The sequence below is a fragment of the Manis pentadactyla genome, chromosome 17, assembly GCF_030020395.1.
Source record: "Manis pentadactyla isolate mManPen7 chromosome 17, mManPen7.hap1, whole genome shotgun sequence".
Lineage (NCBI taxonomy): Eukaryota > Metazoa > Chordata > Mammalia > Pholidota > Manidae > Manis > Manis pentadactyla.
Genome location: NC_080035.1, coordinates 6655259 through 6676380, shown reverse-complemented (window position 1 = coordinate 6676380; position 21122 = coordinate 6655259). Strand labels below are relative to the sequence as shown.

The 21122-nt window shown below is 37.3% G+C and overlaps 2 protein-coding genes across 4 annotated transcripts in view; both read left to right on the top strand.

Moving 5' to 3' along the window:
• SETDB2 (SET domain bifurcated histone lysine methyltransferase 2) overlaps positions 1–21122 on the top strand; it is a 74912-nt gene that overhangs the window by 48597 nt on the left and 5193 nt on the right. For 2 of the 3 annotated variants that reach the window (XM_036904218.2, XM_036904208.2), the window contains 5 exons: positions 12498–12714; positions 13218–13317; positions 14812–14905; positions 17342–17679; positions 20595–20683. In XM_036904218.2, coding sequence (XP_036760113.1) covers positions 12498–12714; positions 13218–13317; positions 14812–14905; positions 17342–17679; positions 20595–20683 — 838 coding nt within the window. The remainder of the gene's footprint in view (positions 1–12497; positions 12715–13217; positions 13318–14811; positions 14906–17341; positions 17680–20594; positions 20684–21122) is intronic. The other variant, XM_036904226.2, reaches the window with a different exon arrangement.
• LOC118922056 (small nuclear ribonucleoprotein G-like) lies at positions 17705–20601 on the top strand. Its single transcript, XM_036904344.2, has one exon. It carries the CDS (start codon positions 19480–19482, stop codon positions 19738–19740), a length of 261 nt encoding a protein of 86 aa, XP_036760239.1. The 5' UTR covers positions 17705–19479; the 3' UTR covers positions 19741–20601.

Here is a 21122-nt window from a genome sequence, read left to right as displayed (position 1 = left end):
ACAAATAAGTGAAATCATACAGTATTTGTCTTTCTCCACCTGATTACTTCACTAAGCATAATACCCTCTAGATACATCCATGTTGTTGCAAATAGCAGGATTTCTTTTCTTTTTATGGGTGAATAATATTCCATTGTGTATATGTACCTCCTCTTTTTCATCCATTCATCTGCTGATGGGCACTTTGATTGCTTCCATACCTTGGCTGTTGTAAATAATCTGCCAAAAAACATAGGGGTATTCAAATCGAGGATTTTGTTTTCTTCTGGTAAATTCCTAGAAGTGGAATTATGGGATCAAATAGTATTTCTATTTTTAGGTTTTTGAGGAGCCTCCATACTGCTTTCCACAGCAGTTGCAGCAATTTATATTCTCACCAACAGTGTAGAAAGGTTCACATTCTGCATATCCTTGGCAACATTGGTTATTTCTTGTCTTTTGGATAATGGCCATTCTAATTGGTGTGAGGTGATATCTCATTGTGGTTTTCTGATTTTCATTTCCCTATTAGTGATGTGGAGCATCTTTTCATGTGCCTGTATTTCAGTGGCAGTACATTAGCCATTTGTATTTCTTTGGAAAAGTTTCTGTTCGGGTCCTCCACCCATTTTTGAATTGGGTTATTTGTTTTTTGGGTGTTGAGATGTATGAATTCTTTATACATTTTGGATGTTAACCCCTTATCAGATGAGTCATTTACAAGTATATTCTCCATACTGTAGGATGCCTTTTTGTTCTGCTGATGGTGTCCTTTGCTGTACAGAAGCAATTTTTAGTTTGATGTAGTCCCACTTGTTCATTTTTTATTTTGTTTCCCTTGTCTGAGATGTGTCCAGGTAAAAACTTGCTCATAAATATGTTCAAGAGATTTTTGCATATGTTTTCTTCTAAGAGTTTTATGGTTTTGTGACTTACATTCAGATCTCTGATACTTTTAAGTTTACTTTTGCATATGAACTTAGACAGTAATCCAGTTTCATTCTCTTACATGTAGCTCTCCAGATTTCCCAACACCAATTGTTTGAAGAGGCTGTCTTTTCCCTATTGTATATTCATGGCTCCTTTATCATAACATTAATTGACCATATATGCGTGGGTTCATATATGGGCTCTCTCTTCTGTTCCATTGGTATAGGTCTGTTCTTGTACTTGTACCAAATTGTTTTGATTACTGTAGCTTTGTAGTAGACCTTGAAGTCAGGGAGCCTAATACCTCCAACTTTGCTCTTCTTTCACAGCATTGCTTGACTATTCAGGGTCTTTTCTGATTCCACATGAATTTTAGTACTATCTTTTCTAGTTCATTGAAGAGTGAACCACATGATCATCTCAATAGATGCTGAAAAAGCATTTGACACAATTCAAAAGCCATTCATAAGAAAAACCTTCATCAGAATGGGTAAAGAGGGTACATTTATATAGCATTTATATATCCTCAACATAATAAAGGACATATATGACATTTCTCCAGAGAAGAAATAAAGGTGTCCAACGAGCACATGAAAAGATGCTCCACATTGCTAATAATCAGGGAAATGCAAACTTACTGAAGTATCATTGAAATACAATCTTATATTGGTTTCAAATGTACAACATGGATGGATCTGGAGGGTATTATGCTCAGTGAAGTGATCAGGTGGAGAAAGACAAATACCATATGATTTTATTTATTTGTGGAATATAAAAACAAAGCAAAACAGAATGAACAAAATAGCAGTAGATTCAGACACTGAAAAGTGACTAGTGGCTACCAAGGGGGAGGGGTTGGGGTGGGTGGCTGGGTGTGTGAGGGAGATAAAAGGGCACAATTCACCATCACAAAACAAGTTGCTTATGGGGGACAGTAGTACATCATGGAGAATATAGTCAAGATTCTGTAACATCTTTCTATGTTGCTAGATAATAACTGCACTAGAAAGGATGAAGATTTAATAATATGGGGAACTGTTGAACCACTGTTGTACATTATTATGTTGAGGTACTTACCCTCTATATACCTATTTTGTTGAGAGTTTTTATCATGAATGGCTGTTATATTTTGTCAAATGTTTTTCCAGCCTATATTGAGATGATCATGTACCTTTTTATCCCTTTTGTTAATGTGTATGATATGGATTGATTTAGAAATGTTGTACCATCCTTGCATCCCTGGAATAAATCCCACTTGATGGTGATAGATGATCCTTTTGATGTATTTTTTAATTTTGTTGGCTAATATTTTATTGACGATTTTTGCATCTATGTTCATCAGTGATATTGGTCTATAATTTTCTTCTTTTGTGGTGTCTTTGCCTGGCTTTGGTATTAGAGTGATACTGGCCTTATAGAATGAATTTGGAAGTATTCCATCCTCTTTTTCTCTTAGGAATACTTTTAAGAAGGATGGGTATGAGCTCTTATTTAAATGTTTGGTCGAATTCAGTTGTGGAGCCATCTGGTTCTGATATTTTGCTTTGTGGGAGGTTTTTGATTACCACTTCAATTTCACTGCTGGTAATTGGTCTGTTCAGATTTTCTGTTTCTTCCTGGGTCAGTTTTGGAAGGTTGTGTCTCTCTAGGAAGTTGTCCATTTCTTCTAGGTTGTGCAATTTATTGGCATATAATTTCATAGTATTCTCTAATAATTCTTTGTATTTCTCTGATATCCATTGTGACTTTTCCTGCTTTGTTCTGATTTTTGTTTATGTGTGTACTCTTAGTTTCTGGGTAAGTCTGGCTAGGAATTTATCTATTTTGTTTGTTTTCTCAAAGAACAAGCTCCTGGTTTCATTAATCTTTTGTTTTACTCTTCTCTATTTCTGCTCTGATCTTATTATGTCCCTTCTTCTACTAACTTTGGGTTTCATTTATTCTTTTTCTAGTTTCTTCAATTGTGAGTTTAGACAGTTTATTTGGGATTGTTATTTCTTGAGGTAGGCCTGTATTGCTGTGTACCTCCCTCTTAGAACCACCTTTGTAGTGTCCCACAGATTTTGGGCTGTTGAGCTTTTGTTTTCGTTTATCTCCATGTATTGCTTGATCTCTGTTTTAATTTTTTCATTGGTCTACTGATTAGTTAGAAGCATTATTTAGAAGTTATTTAGCCTTCATGTATTTGTAGGCTTTTTTGTTTTCTTTGTGTGATTTATTTCTTGTTTCTTACCAACTGTGGTGTGAGAAGCTTCTTGATACAATTTCAATCTTTTCAAGTTTATTAAGACTCTTTTTGTAGCCTATTATGTGCTCTTCTGGAGAATTTTCCATGTACACTTGAGAAAAATGTGTATCCTATTTTGGGTGGAATGTTCTGTAGATATCTGTTAAGTCCATTTGATCTAATGCATTGTTCAGTGCCTCTCTTCCTTATTTATTTTTTGTCTGGTTGATCTATTGATGTGAGTGGTGTGTTAAAATCTCCTAAAACAAATGTGTTGCAATTTATTTCCCCTTTTATTCTGTTGTATTTGTTTTACATATTCAGGTGCTCCTATGTTGAGTACATAGGTATTTATAATGGTTGTCCTCTTGTTGGAGTGATACTTTTATCATTATGTAATGTCCTTCTTTGTCTCTTGTTTGTTTCTTTGTTTTGCAATCTGTTTTATCTGATAAAAGTACTGCTTACTCCTGCTTTTTTCTCCCTGTAATTTGCATGAAATATCTTTTCCCATTCCTTCACTTTCAGTCTGTGTATGTCTTTGGGTCGAAATGAGTCTCTTGTAGGCAGCATATAGATGGGTCTTGTTTCTTAATGCATTCTGCCACTCTGTGTCTTTTGATTAGTACATTCAGTCCATTTACATTTAAGGTAATTATTGATAGGAATGTACTTATTGCTATTTTATTAATTGTTTTCTGGTTGTTTTTATAGCTCCTCTCTGTCCCTTTCTTCCTCTTGTATACTCTTGTTATATAATGGTTTTCTTTAGTGTTGTGATTGGATTTCTCTTTTTTTAATTTTTTTGTGTATCCGTTGTAGGCTTTAGTTTTGTGGTTACCAAAGGTTTAAGGATAGCTTCCTTACTATATAATAGTCTTTATTAAGTTGCTAATTACTCTACTTCACAGTCTAAGGTACTTTTTTTTCTTCTTCCCCCTCCACACTTTATGTGTTAGGTGTTATAATACGCACTTTTTGTGTTTCTCTTGATTGGTTTTGTGTATAGTTGATTTTGCTTCTTTTGATTTGTTTTCATTTCATACTTGCATGGTAATTAATTGGTCTACTACCTTTAGTGTGGGTTTATTTTTATTGGTGAAAGCTATTGGAACCTTAGGAACATACCCATCTACAGCAGTCTCTTTAACATATCCTATAATGTTGATTTAGTTGTTATTATAAATTCTTTGAGCCTTTGCTTATCTGGAAATTGGTTAATCCCTGCTTCAAATGATAATCTTGTTGCCTAGAGGAATCTTGGTTGAAAGTTCTTCTGTTGCAGTACATTAAATATTTCATGCCATTCCCTCTGGCTTGTAGAGTTTCTGCTGAGAAGTCTGATAGCCTGATAGGGTTTCCCTTATAAGTAATCTTTTTTTTCTCTCTGGCTGCTTTAATACTTTCTCTTTATCCTTGATCTTTGCCGTTTTAATTATTATGTCTTGGTGGTATCTTCCTGGGGTTCCTTTTGTCAGGGGCTCTCTGTGCTTCCATGCCTTGAGTGTCTTTTTCATTCCCCAGATTGGGGAAGTTGTCCACAGTTAATTTCTTCAGAGACTTTCTATCCCTTTGTCTCTCTTCTCCTTCTGGTACTGCTGTTGTGCTAATATTGTTCTGTTTGAATTGGTCACACATCTCTCATCATTCTTTCATTCCTAGAGATGCTTTTTTCTCTCAGTTCTTCAGCTGCCTTGTATTCCTGTTCTCTAATTTCCATCTCATTGGCTGTCTCCTCTGTTTGCAGTAATCTGTTATTCATTCCCTCCATTGTATATTTAATTTCACTTACTGTATTCCTCACCTCTGACTGACTGTTTTTCAGCTGTTCTATACCTTTGTTGAAGTCCTTCCTGAGATCTTGAATACTATCCTGTAACTCAGTGAGCATGCTTATGACTTTTACTTTGAAATCTTTTTCAACAACATTGGTGATCTTCATTTCATTTAGCCTCTTCCTGGGGTTCTGTTCTGTAGTTGTGTTTGAAACATATTCCTCTGCTTTCTCATTTTGTCAGATTTTCTGTGTTTCTTCCTTTGTATTAGATGGCTCTGCTGTGCTTCTTGTCCTGTAGAGTAAGAGCTTAATGAAGGAGGCATCCTATAATGCCCAGGAGCCCAAGACTCTTTACTCTCCAGTACCTGGTTGTACTTTGTGGGAGCCCCTGTTGCTGTTGGTTTGCAATGGGTGGGCCTCCTGTTTGTCTGCGTGCTGGTAGTGATCTGACTCTGCAGCACCAGCAGTTTGCTTCAGCCACCTTTGTGGTCAGAGCAGAGGCCTCTGCTGGGATCACTGTAGGCGGTCTGCCTTCTGCCTGCCCTTCAGCAGTGGTGGAGTTGCAGGTTTAATGGGGTGGGCTGGGCTGTTTTGAAGCTCTGAGGCAGAGTGTGATGCAAAGCATGGGGCTTGGACACCCGCAGAAAGGAATGAGCGCTCTGGGTTGCCTCCTGTAGGCACCTACCCAATTGGGCAGAAACGGGGCATTGAAGGCTGGGAGAATCTCCCTCTGCCTACCAGGCAGCAAAGTCTGATATTGCTTCTGGACTGAGTGGGTTGGCTTGCAAGCAGTGTGCACACGGAGGTGCCTTGTAGCTGAGTTGCCAGCAAAGGGAATGGAACATCTGAGGCTTCTATGAGTTCCTGACCTGTTGGGCCAAAAGGGTTCTGGGGAGGTATCTCCTGAGCTCTGTCCAACCCTCACCCCTCTGGTACCTCTCCCGCTACTGGCAAGTCTTTCAGATTGCTGCCTCTGCTTTGGGTCTCAGGAGCGGTGGAACATGCCTGTACTCCACAAGTGGCTGGGGTCTCAACCTCCCAGAGTGGCCCACCTGTCCCTGGTGTTTAGCCCCGCTAATCACCAGGACCCAGTGTAATGTGGACTTGCATTCCCAGAGGAGGTCTTCAGGGGCAGGTGTGCTGAGTTCCTGGGCTCCTATCCCAACTCCATTCTGTTCCTCTTCTTCCTGCCTGTGGGCTGGGATAGGGGAAGGAGGGCTTGGGTCCTGCTCCATGGAAGCTCTGCCAATCTGTCTTTTCTATGTGGTCCTCTTCTCCCCAGGCGTAGATGCTCTGTTCTGCAGTCTTCAGGTTGTTTTCTGGGTTAGTTATTTTGTAGTACTTTCATCCTTTATGTGTTTTAGGGAGGAGGTTTTCACCTTGCTTTCCTACTCTGGCATCTTTTTGTTTTTTTAAGGTATTATTGATATACACTCTTATGAAAGTTTCACATGAAAAAACAATGTAGTTACTATATTTATCCATATTATCAAGTCCCCAACCATACCCCACTGCAGTCACTGTCCATCAGTGTAGTAATAAGCCACAGATTCACTATTTACCTTCTCTGTGCTACACTATATTCCCCATGACCCCTCACACCATGTGTACTAAACATAAAACCCCTCACTCCCCTTCACCCTCCATCCCCACCCACCCTCTCCTTTGATAACCGCTAGCCCCTTCTTGGAGTCTGTGAGTCTGCTGCTGTTTTGCTCCTTCAGTTTTGCTTTGTTGTTATACTCCAAAATGAGGGAAATCATTTGGCACTTGTCTTTCTCTGCCTGGTTTATTTCACTGAACATAATATCCTCCAGCTCCATCCATGTTGTTGCAAATGGTAGGATTTGTTTCTTTCTTATGGCTGAATAGTATTCCATTGTGTATACGTACCACATCTTCTTTATCCATTTATCTACTTGATGGACACTTAGGTTGCTTCCATATCTTGGATATTGTAAATAGTGCTGCGATAAACATAGGGGTGCATATGTCTTTTTGAATCTGAGAACTTGTATACTTGGGGTAAATTCTGAGAAGTGGGATTCCTGGGTCAAATGGTATTTTTTTGAGGAACCTCCAGATTGCGTTCCACAATGGTTGAACTAGCTTACATTCCCACCAGCAATGTAGGATGATTCCCCTTTCTCTGCATCCTCGCCAGCATTTGTTGTTCTTAGTCTTTTTTGATGCTGGCGATCCTTACTGGTGTGAGGTGATATCTCCTTGTGGTTTTAATTTGCATTTCCCTGATGATTAGTGATATAGAGCATCTTTTCATGTGCCTGTTGGCCATCTGAATTTTTTCTTTGGAGAATGGTCTTTTCACATCCTCTGCCCATTTTTTAATCGGGTTATTTGGTTTTTGGATGTTGAGGCATGTGAGTTCCTTATATATTTTGGATGTTAACCCCTTGTTGGATATGTCATTTACAAATATATTCTCCCATATTGTAGGATGCCTTTTTGTTCTGTTGATGGTGTGCTTTGCCGTACAGAAGCTTTTTAGTTTGATGTAGTCCCATGTGTTCATTTTTGCTTTTGTTTTCCTTGCTCGAGATTTGTTCAGGAAGAAGTTACTCATGTATATATTCAGGAGATTTTTGCCTATGTTGTCTTCTAAGAGTATTATGGTTTCATAAATTACATTCAGGTCTTTGATCCATTTCAAGTTCAGTTTTGTGTATGAGGTTAAAAAATAATCCAATTTCATTCTCTTACATATATATGTCCAGTTTTGCCAACATCAGTTGTTGAAGTAGCTGTCATTTCCCTATTGTATGTCCATGGCTCCTTTATCATATATTAATTAACCATAAATTCTTGGGTTATATCTGGGCTCTCTAGTCTGTTCCATTGGTCTGTTGTTCTGTTCTTGTGCCAGTACCAAATTGTCTTGATTACTTTTTACTATTTAATTGTAATAGAGCTTGAAGTTGGGGAGCAAAATCCCCCCAGCTTTATTCTTCCTTCTCAGGATTGCTTTGGCTATTTGGGGTCTTTTGTGGTTCCATATGAATTTTTAAATGATTTGCTCTAGATCATTGAAGAATGCTGTTGGTATTTTGATAGGAATTGCATTGAATGTGTAGATTGCTTTAGGCAGCATGGCCATTTTAACAATATTAATTCTTCCTATCCATGAGCACGGGATGTGTTTCCATTTATTGGTATCTTCTTTAATTTCTCTCATGAGTGTCTTGTAGTTTTTAGAGTATAGATCTTTCACTTCCTTGGTTAGGTTTATTCCTTGGTATTTTATTCTTTTTGATGCAATTGTGAATGGAACTGTTTTTCTGATTTCTCCTTCTCCTAGTTCATCATTAGTGTATAGGAATGCAACAGATTTCTGTGTATTAATTTTGTATCCTGCCAGTTTGCTGAATTCAAACATTAGATCTAGTAGTTTTGGAGTGAAGTCTTTAGGGTTTTTCCATGTACAATATCATGTCATCTGCAAACAGTGATGGTTTAACTTCTTACTTACCAATCTAGATGCCCTTTATTTCCTTGTGTTGTCTAATTGCTGTGGCGAGGACCTCCAGAACTATGTTGAATGAAAGTGGAGATAGTGGGTATCCCCAATCTTAAAGAAAGGTTTTCAACTTCTTGCTGTTAATTACGGTATTGGCTATGGGTTTGTCATATATCGCCTTTATTATGTTGAGGTACTTGCCCTCTGTACCCATTTTGTTGAGATTTTTTATCATGAATATGTTGAATTTTGTCAAATGCTATTTCAGCATTGATAGAAATGATTATGTGGTTCTCCTTTTTCTTCATGTGTATGATGTTGGTGGATTTTCTAATATTGTGCTGTCCTTCCATCCCTGTAATAAATCCTACTTATCGTGGTGGATGATTTTTTTAATATATTTTTGAATTCAGTTTGCTAATATTTTGTTGAGGTTTTTTGTATCTATGTTCATTAGGGATATTGGTCTCTAATTTTCTTTTTTTGTGGTGTCTTTGCCTGGTTTTGGTATTATTGTGGTGTTGGCCTCGTAGAATGAGTTTGGAAGTATTTCCCCCTCTTCTACATTTTGGAAAACTTTAAGGAGGATGGGTATTAGGTCTTCACTAAATGTTTGATAAAATTCAGTAGTGAAGCCATCTTGTCCAGGAGTTTGGTTCTTTGGTAGTTTTTTGATTACCAGTTCAATTTCGTTGCTGGTAATTGGGCTGTTCAGATTTTCTGTTTCTTTCTGGGTCAGCCTTGGAAGGTTCTATTTTTCTAGAAGGTTGTCCATTTCTTCTAGGTTATTCAGTTTGTTACCATACAATTTTGAGTAGTATTCTCTAATAATTCTGTGTATTTCTGTGTTGTTTGTAGTGATTTTTCCTCTCTCATTTCTGATTCTGTTTATGTGTGTAGACTCTCTTTTTTTCTTGATAAGTCTGCCTAGGGGTTTATCTGTTTTGTTTATTTTCTCAAAACCCAGCTCCTGCTTTCATTGATTCTTTCTATTTTATTCTTCTTAATTTTATTTATTTATGCTCTAATCATCTGTCCTTCTACTGACTTTGGGCCTCATTTTTTCTTTTTCTAGTTTCGTTAATCGTGAGTTTAGACTGTTCATATGGGAATGTTCTTCTTTCCTGAGGTAGACCTGTATTGCAATATACTTTCCTCTTAGCACGGCCTTCACTGCATCCCACAGATTTTGTAGTGTTGAATTATTGTTGTCATTTGTCTCCACATATTGCTTGATCTCTGTTTTTATTTGGTCATTGATCCATTGGTTATTTAGGAGCATGTTGTGAAGCCTCCATGTGTTTGTGGGGTATTTCTAGGTTCATATCTTTGTAGTCTGAGAAACTGATTGGTACAATTTCAATCTTTTTTAATTTACCAAGGATTTGTATGATCTGTTCTTGAGAATGTTCCATGTGCACTTGAGAAGAATGTGTATTCTGCTGCTTCTGGGTGAAGTGTTCTGTAGATGTCTGTTAGGTCCATCTGTTCTAATGTGTTGTTCAGTGCCTCTGTGTCCTTATTTTCTGTCTGGTTGATCTGTCCTTTGGAGTGTGTGTTCTGTTGAAGTCTCTTAGAATGAATGCATTGCATTGTATTTCCCCGTTTAATTCTGTTAGTATTTGTTTCACATACATAGGTGCTCCTGTGTTGGGTACATAGATATTTATAATGGTTTTATATCTTCTTGTTGGATTGACCCCTTTATCATTATGTAATGTCCTTTGTCTCTTGTGACTGTCTTTGTTTTGAAGTCTTTTTTTGTCTGATATAAGTACTGCAGCTCCTGATATTTGCTCCCTATTAGTTGCATGAAATATCTTTTCCCATCCCTTCACAACCCAGTATGTCTTTGGGTTTGCAGTGAGTCTCTTGTAGGCAGCATATAGACAGGTCTTGTGGGGTTTTTTTTGTTTTTTTTGTGTGTGTCCAGGGAATTTTTTTTTTTTTTTATCCTTAATAGATGGGTCTTGTTTTTTATCCATTCAGTGACTCTATGTCTTTTGATTGATGCATTCAGACCCTTTACATTTCTGGTGTTTATCGATAGGTATGTATTTATTGCCATTGCAGGCGTTAGTTTCATTTACCAAAGGTTCAAGGTTAACTTCCTTACTGTCTAAGAGTCTAACTTAACTCACTTAGTATGCCATTACAAACACAATCTAAAGGTTCTTTTTTTGTCCTCCTTTTTCTTCCTCCTCCATTCTTCATATATTAGTTATCATATTCTGTACTCTTTGTCTATCCCTTGACTGACTTTGGGGGTTGTTGATTTAATTTTTCATTTGTTTAGTAATTAACTGTTCTGCTTCCTTTAGTGTGGTTTTATTTCCTCTGGTGATAACTATTAAACCTTAGGAACACTTCCATCTATAGCAGTCCCTCCAAAATACACTGTAGAGTCGGTATGTGGGAGGTGAACTCTCTCAGCTTTAGCTTATCTGGAAATTGTTTAATCCCGCCTTCAAATTTAAATGATAATCTTGCTGGATAAAGTAATCTTGGTTCCAGGCCCTTCTGCTTCATGGCATTAAATATATCAAGCCCTCCCTTCTGACCTGTAACCTTACAGGTTTCTCTCTGTGCCTCTGTTCCTTTGTATTCGTCTTCTCTAATTTCTGTTTCATTTATCATCTTCTCCACTGTATCTAATCTGCTATTAAATCCTTCCATTGTATGTTTCATTTCTGATACTGTATTCTGTGATGATTGGATCGCCGACCAGAATTCATTCCTGAGTTCTTGAATATTTTTCTGTACCTCCATGAGCATGTTTATGATTTTTATTTTGAAATCTCTTTCAGGAAGATTCATGAGGTTGACTTCATTTGAATCTTTCTTTGGTGTATTTATAATTTGTTTTGAACCAGATTCCTCTGATGTTTCATATTTGTATGTGGCTCCCTCTAGTGCCCAAAAGCTCTACTCTCTTGTGTTGCTCAGCCCCTGGAGCAATGTTGGGGGTTGCAGGGGAGTGGTGTTCATACCTCGGGGGAGGAAGGAGCTGTTTCCTGCTTTCTGGCTGCCATGCCTGTGCCCACTGCCAGAACCACTGGGCAAAGAACACAGGTATAAGCCTCTGTGCTTTGTGTTCGTAGCTACTCTCATCAGCACTTCCTTCTGGCTGGCCTAACGCTGCTGAGGAAGCGTTTGCCAGTTTGCGAGCCAGGTGCGGGCTGTGCGGGAGGAAGGCACAGCAGGCTACATATCATGGAGAGTGGGCCTTGGAGCTGCATAGCCAGCCAGTGGGCTGGAGCGCCTAAGATCATGAAAGTTCCCAACCTGCTCTGCATAGTGCACCTGGACAATTTTGTCTACCTGTCCTTTCTCCTAAGCAGTAAGCTTTGTGCAATCCTTGCCCCTTTAGCTTTCTTCTCACTTTTAGGAAGTCTCTCAGACTGCTCACCTTTCTTTTGTCCCAGAGCAGCCAGATTTGGATCCCTGTTTTCCTCAAGCGGCTGGAATCTCAGTCTCTCAAGGTATTCTGCCTGTCTTAGCTTTCTAACTCCACTGATCATGAGAGCACCATGTAATGTAGGTGTGTGCTCCTAGAGCAGATCTCCAGAGCTAGGTGTTCAGCAGTCCCAGGCCTCCACTCCCTTCCAGCTCTGTTTCTCTTCCTCCCTCTGGTGAGCTGGGATGGGGGAAGGGCTTGGGTCCTTCAGGCCATGGCTTTGATATGTTACCATGTTTTGTGAGGTTTATTCTTTTCTCCAGGTGTATGCAGTCTGGTGCAGCCCTCTTTCCTGTTGCTCTTTCGTGATTAGTTGTATTAATTGCATTTTCATATTATATGTGGTTTTAGGAGGAAGCCTCTGTCTCACCTCTCATGCTGCCATTTTTAGTCCTCCTCCCATAGTCTGCCATCTTTTTCTCCTAAGTCTTTAGATTCCCTATATTTTTTCATATACTGGAAGATATGAAAATCTTATTGGTGTTTTATTTATTATTCCTTATAGTAATTTTCTGGATGAGTTCGTGTGTTTATCTTCATCCTAGTAATAAAGGTACATTTACAGGGTTCTTTAGTAATAGAGAGGCCTGTTGGTTGCTTAGCAGTTATGTTCCCTTTTGTCTTATTAAACTTGTTTACTTTTTTCTTGCAGGAAGATTACTAAGCAGATCTAACACTAAGAAACCTGATGCTGTTTATGAAAATGGAAAAGAAGAGACTATGAGAAATATTTTTTCAAAAAAGAGAAAAATAGAAGTTGCAGATTGTGAGGTTGAAATAATCTCATTAGAATTAGGAACACCTCCTAGAAGTGCTGAGAATAAAGAACATCCTCCAGAGTTCAGTAATACTACTAACAAACCTGTCCTGTGAGTAAGATCTTAGGAACCCAGTCTTTCTCTTTCTTACTTTTCCCTCTACTCCTGTGTCTCTCCCATATATATATATATATATATATAGCAACTTGCTTCACAGTTGGAAATTTAACACTGAGAAATCTAGGACACTTAGATTTCAAAATCTAGCCCACATAATTTATTTCCTTAGTGTTCCGTTTCTGGAATTTTTTCTTTAAAAACCTTATGACTTCAATCAGGTTCTTTGTGGATGTTGTAACTTTTGCAATTCTTTTTATTTTCTAAAACAGTTTTATTTTCAGGTTTTATTTTTCATAAGTTGTCTTCATTTTTCTCAACATACTTCAAAAATGACTTTAAAATATGGTAATATTTACTTCATCTAGGGCAAGATGGGCATAGATGTTATTGGATTAATATCTAATGAATATTTAAGTAACAATGATACTTCTATATTTAAAGGTCCAATAAAGATAATTTTTAGTGATTTAAGAATAGCTTTTCATGCTTTTCAGAGAAATGAAATGTAACAATATTTCAAGAATTCAGCCTCACTCAGTCATTAAAAGTCTTAAAGCCAAGACTGCCATTATTCAGCACAATGGGAAAAAGATGGTAAGTGCAAAATGTAGATGGGGACCCTCTGAGAACATTATCTCATCTTTCTTTTACTTAGTAGTTCACATTGTTTTAATTAATAATGTGTAAGATTTCTTTATTGTTTTGTAATGGGCATACCATTGAAGTATTAGGACCATGTTTTATTTATTTAGTATCCTCCGTGGTGGTTGGCATGTTCCCAGCTTAGATATATAAGGAGAATGTTCATCATGATCTGACGAGTGTGCTCCACTGAGACCGAGAACTGTCCAGTTTTGGGAATTTGTAGAAGGTAAAGTGTTCGAACACTTACTGTGGTATATAGTAAGAGAAAGGTTCTGAGGTACAGGAGAAAGAAGAGATGCAGCCTAATGAAAGGATCCTCCAGAAAGCAACATTTTACCTAACGAAGGTATATTTTTCAGTCTGAATTATGTAGAGTATTACTAATCAGAGACTGTAACTTAGAAGCAGAGGAACGTGAAGGGAAAAGAACAGAGGGAGGTATAGTGGTAATTCACAGTAACCTTGTTGATGAAAAATAAAAACCACCTTAGGTGGTATGCAAATATTTGCCCTCTGCCTAGTAACATATCTTAGACACCTCCTTGGTATCACATAATTATGAAAAGACTGGGCCGTGTGGTCACATAGGTCTTTGTTTGATGTCCAGCTTAGTTGCTTACTAGCTGGGTCACATCTCCATGTCTACATTTATCTGTAAAATGAGGATAATAGTATCTGTCTCAAAATTAAGAGGAGTATATGAGATAAACATCAGAAATTTTGTGTAATACAATGCTTGACACCCAACTAAGTGCTCAAATTCTGACCATTTACATGAATAACAATGATCAACATTTATTGAACAGTTAGTTGAGTGCCAAGCATTGTACTAAGCATTAAAAGTTCTCATTACTATTTAAAATGGCTGTAGTTCTTACTATGTTGATGGACAGTGACTGCAGTGGGGTTGTGAGGGACTCAATAATATACTTACTGAATGTAGTAGCCACAATGGTGCTCATGTGAAACCTTCATAAGATTATATATCAATGATACCTTAATAAGTAAAATGAAAAATAAAATAAAATGGCTGCAGTGTCTACAATGCATCAGGGCAACTCCTTTAAGGTTTTCTTTTTTTTGAACTGGAAACTAGCCAGAGTGTTTTTATCTTTGCACATCTTGTAGTTGAAACCAAATTTATGATCTAATATCAGAATTAAGGGATACAGGCAGATATATTTGAATATTATTTTGAATTTCAGTGTTTAAAGAATGTCTTGACAGTCATTATAGTCTTTATAGCTGTGGCTTACTAAAGTGCCTAGAAGTGGAACATAACCAAAAAGGCTCCAGCATGCCAAAGACTCATGATACTAGCTTTGAGGCTTTCAAAACGAATCTAAAGCTACAACCTCTGAAGATTGACACTGTGAAAGAGGATTAACTGTTCCCTTTTTACTGACCTAGAAAATAAAGGCATCTTATTTATTTTCTTTTAAGGAGTTTGCTTCCTCAGAGTCTGTCACCTCAGAAGATGATGATGGATTTAAACCAATCCAAGTATATCTGAACCATAAAGCCAAGGAAATGAAACGTAAGCTCTCTTTCACTCTGTGATTGCCTGCTATTTCTGCCTTTTTGTCTTCCTTGCTCAATACCTATAACTTACTTTCTCAGACTCCATCATAACACACATGCTGCATTCTTTATAAGTTATAGTCTGTAGATCCGAGGTTGACAAACTATGGGTTTGTGGGCCAAATCTGGTCCACTCTCTATGGACAATGAGCTAAGGTGATTTTTACCTTTTTAACTAACTGGAAAAAAATGAAAAGTTTAATAGTATTAATGACACTTGAAAATTGTATGAATTGTAATTTCAGTGTCCATAAATAAAATTTTATTGGAACATAGCCATACTCATTTACATGTTGACTCTATTTTCATACTACACCAGCAGAGCTGAGTAGTCAGAGATCATATAGCCCATAAAGCCTAAAATATTTACACTTAGGCCTCTTAGAGAAGTTTGCCGACCCCTGGTCTAGATGCCAACAGTGACCTGCTGCCTGGAAGGAAGTAGTGGAGTGGAGTGAGTCCACATAGTCCACAGTGTTATCTATGGCTTTGGAAGCATTGTCCAAAACAGCTACTTCCTAACTCTTTATTTGGGGCTCCTTTAAAAATAAAGACACACCATTCTCCTACAGTATTCCAGCCCATGCTGCTGCAGGGATACTCAACAGGAAGTGAAACTGTTGCTATCCTGAGTGTTTGTCTCTTTCAGTGTTACCAGTCCTGCCATAGTTAATATTACAGTCTGACAAACCTGGGCTTTGGTACTTCTGCATTTCAATGGGGAGACATTACTGAGAGAGGACCCTTTTTGAAGAACTGACCAGCCATTGCCTTTTCTCCCTTTCAGCTCATTTGCATCTGCATCCCCAACTCCCCACCTGGTCTTAAAGGATGGAGATTGGGGAAGGCAAGGCAGCTCTTTGACAAAAAAAGTTTGTCACAAAAGGGATGTGTTTTAATTATTTCACCATCATAGGGAAGGAAAATTTCTTCTATTCATCTTAGGTTGTCCAGCCTGGGGTCTGTAAATGAAAGTGACAAAAGACAGGTTGACAAGAGAGAAATGAAGTTTATTATCACATATTACATCAAACATGTAACCACCTGGGAGTACTGAGATGAGAAACTCAAAGAGGTGCCTTGGAACTCAAACTTAGCATCTCATCCAAAGAACAATAAATTCTTAGCAACAAGATAGAGGAAAAGGACCTTGAGTCACTAGGGGTAGCAAATTCTGGGGAGGCACATCTGTGGGAATTCAATGGTAGTTAAAGGCTAGTTGGTAAAGTTTGTTATGTAGATTCCTCTGGTTCAGCCTCCAGTCTGATAAAAGGTCTAAAATTGTCTCCAGTGGCTAACTTTGGTCCTTCCTGGTGGGATGAATGATATCTTGTAAATTTATGTCCTGCTTCTAGGCAGGTAGGGAGAGGGCAGAGAGCTTTTCATGCATTTGCTGTTTAATTGCCCTTAGCTCAAAATAATTCTATGTAGAAAGGCATATTTTGTGATGACATATTCTGATTCCTTCTCCATTTACTCCATGTGAGCCATATGAGTACTATTGCTTTTGGTTCCTTTGTAATTTTCATTGACCACTACCTTGTACATGTAGAGCAGGCACTACAAAAATCAGTTATGTACAGTTATGGCTTACAGCTTATCCAGGATTAAAATATGAGTACATGTAGGAACAACAAGGCAGTAACAATAATGAATAAATCAAGAATATTAATTTTAGAGAAATGTAATTTCTCTGCAACACTGAGAATTAAGTGGCACGAGTGACTTTAAAAATAAATGATTCAATTTTTTTCTATTTGGCATGCATTGATACTTGTGAATATTCTCAAAAGAATATTTCCATTATTGATTAAGAAAAGTGACTAAGCAGTTCATCTTCTAAAGTATTATTGTTTGTGAAAGTGTAATTATTGAATGGTCATCTAACAAAAACATTAAACACTAATGTGTACAAAAACCCACAGCAATACAGTTATTGCTATGGGGACTTGTAGAAGGTGACTCTCACGGGTCTTCTCAAGCCTTTCTTTGGTGTCTTAAAGGTCTAGGTTCCCTAAACATTGCTCTGTTACAGCTGTTTAGAATATACCTACATACAGATTCCAAAGCTGAAAAAAAGGTAAGTTAGTTTATGAGGAGTAGAGATTAAATTTAGTAACAGGAAGCGACATGTAGATTCATTAAAGGCAGGCTTTGGAGCTGGACATACTTGGATTTGTTACCCCATTTTTCATTGTGGTGGGGCAGGTGAATCCCTTAAGTCCTCAGAGCCTCAAAGTTTCCATCTGTAAAATTGGAGTACTATATACCTTAACCCATTGTAAGGATTAACAATGAATAAAGCAATTAGCATTTAATTTGTATTATTAATCTCAGCACTATTGCTCAGCCAAGTGTATTTCCTAACAATTCCTTCCAACATGTTTATTAGAGGACGCAAACTCAAACGAAGTTGAAGATTCTGAAGACAATCTGCTGATTGAATCAAATGTGATAAATATAACTAAATGTAGAGAAGCTCCATCAGAGGGCAGAGGTAATCAAGCTACCACATTGGATAATCACAATACTGTAAAGGGGTTTAAAATTCAAATACAAAAGCCCCAGGAGGAAAAATCTCCAGCATGTCAAAACCAGCGGGTCTGTTGTGATAAAGAGTTGGCAAGTGAAACTGCGAATACTTCGTCTGATTCTCTAAAGAAGCTCAATAAAGGGAATGTGTATTTATTGGATGCCACAAAAGAAGGAAATGTGGGCCGCTTCCTTAATGTGAGTATATGGGCTGAGATTCACATTTCTAAACAATTTTTTTTCTATGCCTCTTAACAAAATCATGAGGAAATATGATTAACAGACTTTTAATGCCTGACTACCTGGATCAGAATGCCAGTTGTATGACCTTAGGTATGTTACTTGACCTCTCTTTGCCTTATTTCCCATCTCTATAATATGGAGGTCATAGTAACTGTCTCATAGGATGTTGTGAGGATTAATGAATTGTATATATAAAGTAGCACAAAGTAAACATTTGCTTAAGAAAACTGTAAGAAATGTTAGTAGGAAAATCATCTATGTTTATTGAAAAGTTTTCAAGATTTGTTATTTATGAAAAAATAACAATAGGACACATAGAATAAGTTTCTCTTTTGAGTCTTATATAATTCATTAGGTCTTATTCAGAAATGTACCTGACTATTCAAAAAAATCAGTTGGAGGTATTTATGTTTTACCTACTGTATGTTTTGAGTAATTCAGTGCAGAAAACCAGTGCATTTATCAGAATATTGCATTTTACTTTCTCCCTTTGTATTCCCAAACCATAGTCATTTTCTGTTTGTGTGTATGTTCAGGATTTTTATAATGAGAGTTATTTTCATTTATAGAGACAAGTATTTTTGTTTCCTCTCATTTTAAGGTTAATTGACATGACTCCTGTCATCTTCATGATAAGAGAGGGGTAATTTGTATTATTGGTCATATCTCCTTTGTAGGGTGGAATTGGAGTTACATTGTGGCTTTCCCATTAGACTCCTATCCTATTCTGCCTCTTACTACCCCAAGTGGTTTTCAAAACATATATAGTCCTATGAATCCTCCAGGGGAGGAAGAAAATTCCCTTTCAACTGCTAGTCCCAGGGCCTATGTAGTCTCTCTCCTGTCTTCAGCAAACTGGGCCATATGGAAGCCTGAACCACCTGAAAGAGAATTGAGTGAGGCCCTGGTATATACCCCTATTTTTTGGGCTCCACTCTGTCCTGCTTATCACATCTGGAAGAGTGAAGAAGAGTCATGGAAGGAGGAGAACTTTGATCCCCTCCGCACTTCCTTTGGAAAGTCTGCTCCAGCACACTGAACCCTGTATACAGCCTTAGTTTTTTCTTCTTAATCTGAGGGTGGAATTAGTGGGATGGGCAGCCTTGACTTTTCTCTTACAGTAAAGGTGAAGGAAAGGAAGCATACATGGCTTGTGATTCTTACAGGCATTCCATTTAATACCTTTAAGGTAAGCTTAAACCTCTTTCAAGCCTTTAAAGGGTTTAAAACGTATGTGCAGTGATAATTTTACATTTAATTTGACTGCCACCAGAAAATGCTCTTAAGTCAGAAAATCTTTAAAACTAAAGAACTTTTCCTTGTAAGTTGAATCTTCTTAATTGACTTTTTTTTTTTCTTTCTCCCACTTAGGACAATACTTGGTTAACAGGGAATAAAATCCTCTCCTCCCTTGTTCTATCACCCAACTACTGTTTTCTCTGTTCCACTCTGACTACTTTTACACTGTTGCCAAACATTTCAGGAGCCATAAATATGTCAAAAGAGCCATTAAAGAAGGATTGGGGATCTTTTTCTGTCAGTTAGCTTGAATGGTGGCTGCACCAGAAGGATATGGTTGATTTCAGCCCTCCCAGTCAGCCCACCAGCTGGGCCCCTGCCTTATTTGTGGAGAAAAATGTAAAAACAGGGCTTTTCGTTTTTTCACTATTTTTCTACATAGGTGATACATGCATATGATTTAAAAATTGAAATAAAATAAAAAGCAATACTGAATACACATGTATATACAGCCAAATGGGATTTTATTTCAGGGTAGCTCTAAGCTTGTTGCCAAGTAGGCACCATGAGTACAGCTCACCGGAAAATTGTATGGACAGGAAGTTACTGAAATTACATGGTGACAGACATGTCCAAGAGATATTGTGGGGATTTTATCCCTTTATGGATCTGGTGATAGATGAATGTGTAGAAATGGCAGCTAATGGGCAACAGAACAATACTGGAGTGGTAGCAATAGGAAAAAATAGTATGTTAGAAGCCTTGGAACAAGGATAAGTAAAGGTTGTATTTAGCAGAGAAATCAGTTGCTTACATATGTCCCCTTTCACTCTAAGGGCCAATTTGACTATGATGTAAAACTCAAGTTTTATATATTCTTCATTTAAAATTTCTTAGTTTTATTAAAAAGAAAACCTTGAGAAGTACTGTGCCCCGCTCACCATGCCTCCACCCCACTCTCATTTTTACTATCGTGTTATTATTTTCGTGTTTATGTAAATACAAGTAAATGTAGACATATGTTCTTATTTCTTCCCCTCTCCTATATAAAAGACAGCATGTTCACTACCCTGCACCTTTTTTTTTTCCAGTTAACAATAATATACCCTGGAGATCTTTACGTGTCAGTAAACAGAACTCCTCATTCTTTTTGTTTTTGTTTATAGCTGTATAGAAGTATGTGCATATACCAATGTTTATTTAATTGGCCCTTTTTAGATAGATAGACATTCAGGTTGTTTTCCAAATTTTTACTGTTAAAAACAATGCTTAACGTTTTTAAGCATTTAACAATGCTACACACAGATAGACATACAGAAGCATCTGTAAAATACATTCCCTGATAAGAAATTGCTGAATCAAAGGATAAATGCATTTATGATAATGATAAATATTGACAAATTACCTTCTATTGGGGTTTGTATTACTTTGCATTTCTACCAGCAAGTTACAAATGTCAGAAAAGGCTTTTCTGAATGGGTTCCTACTATTTTACATATTTGCAGAAAAAAAGGAAAGAAACAAAAACAAGTGAGAGGTATTGGAAACAATGGGATTCTAATGCTTCAGTGAACAAAGCATTAAACTTTGTGCTATATCTAACATCTGTGTTTAATTTTTTTTTTTAACAGCATAGTTGTTGCCCAAATCTTTTGGTACAGAATGTTTTTGTAGAAACACGTGACAGGAATTTTCCATTGGTGGCATTCTTCACCAACAGGTTGGAAATATTTTTTACATGATTTAATTTTGAGATTGTGACTTTAAAAATAACAGTAGAAAAATATGAAAAGAAGCTATGTGCTCTATCCCTTAATATATCTGGTACCCTAGAATGTTCAATTAACCCAAACTGTGTCTGGTCAATATAATTTTGAACAGCTGAAATTTCAATTCTTATTTCCACTTAGAATTAATACCTGAAAGGGCTAAGGATGATAGGTCTCACTCAGTTCAATTTAGAGGATAAGTGACATAGAGTGCTTTATCTTCTTTAAGATGAACTATCCCTAACTACCACACCACAGACCTCATCACATCACTGGGTTTCCACTGTTTGCAAAATACACTTCCTTCCTCATGGGTACTGCCAGGTTTCTCTTTCTTAGGATTTTAGTAGATTTGAAATAAAACTTAAGTGGTTATCCTTAATAAAAAAG

What these genes read in the sequence shown, in the direction of transcription:
- LOC118922056 (XM_036904344.2), top strand. Translation starts at nt 19,480, where the DNA reads ATGGGATTTTATTTCAGGGTAGCTCTAAGCTTGTTGCCAAGTAGGCAC.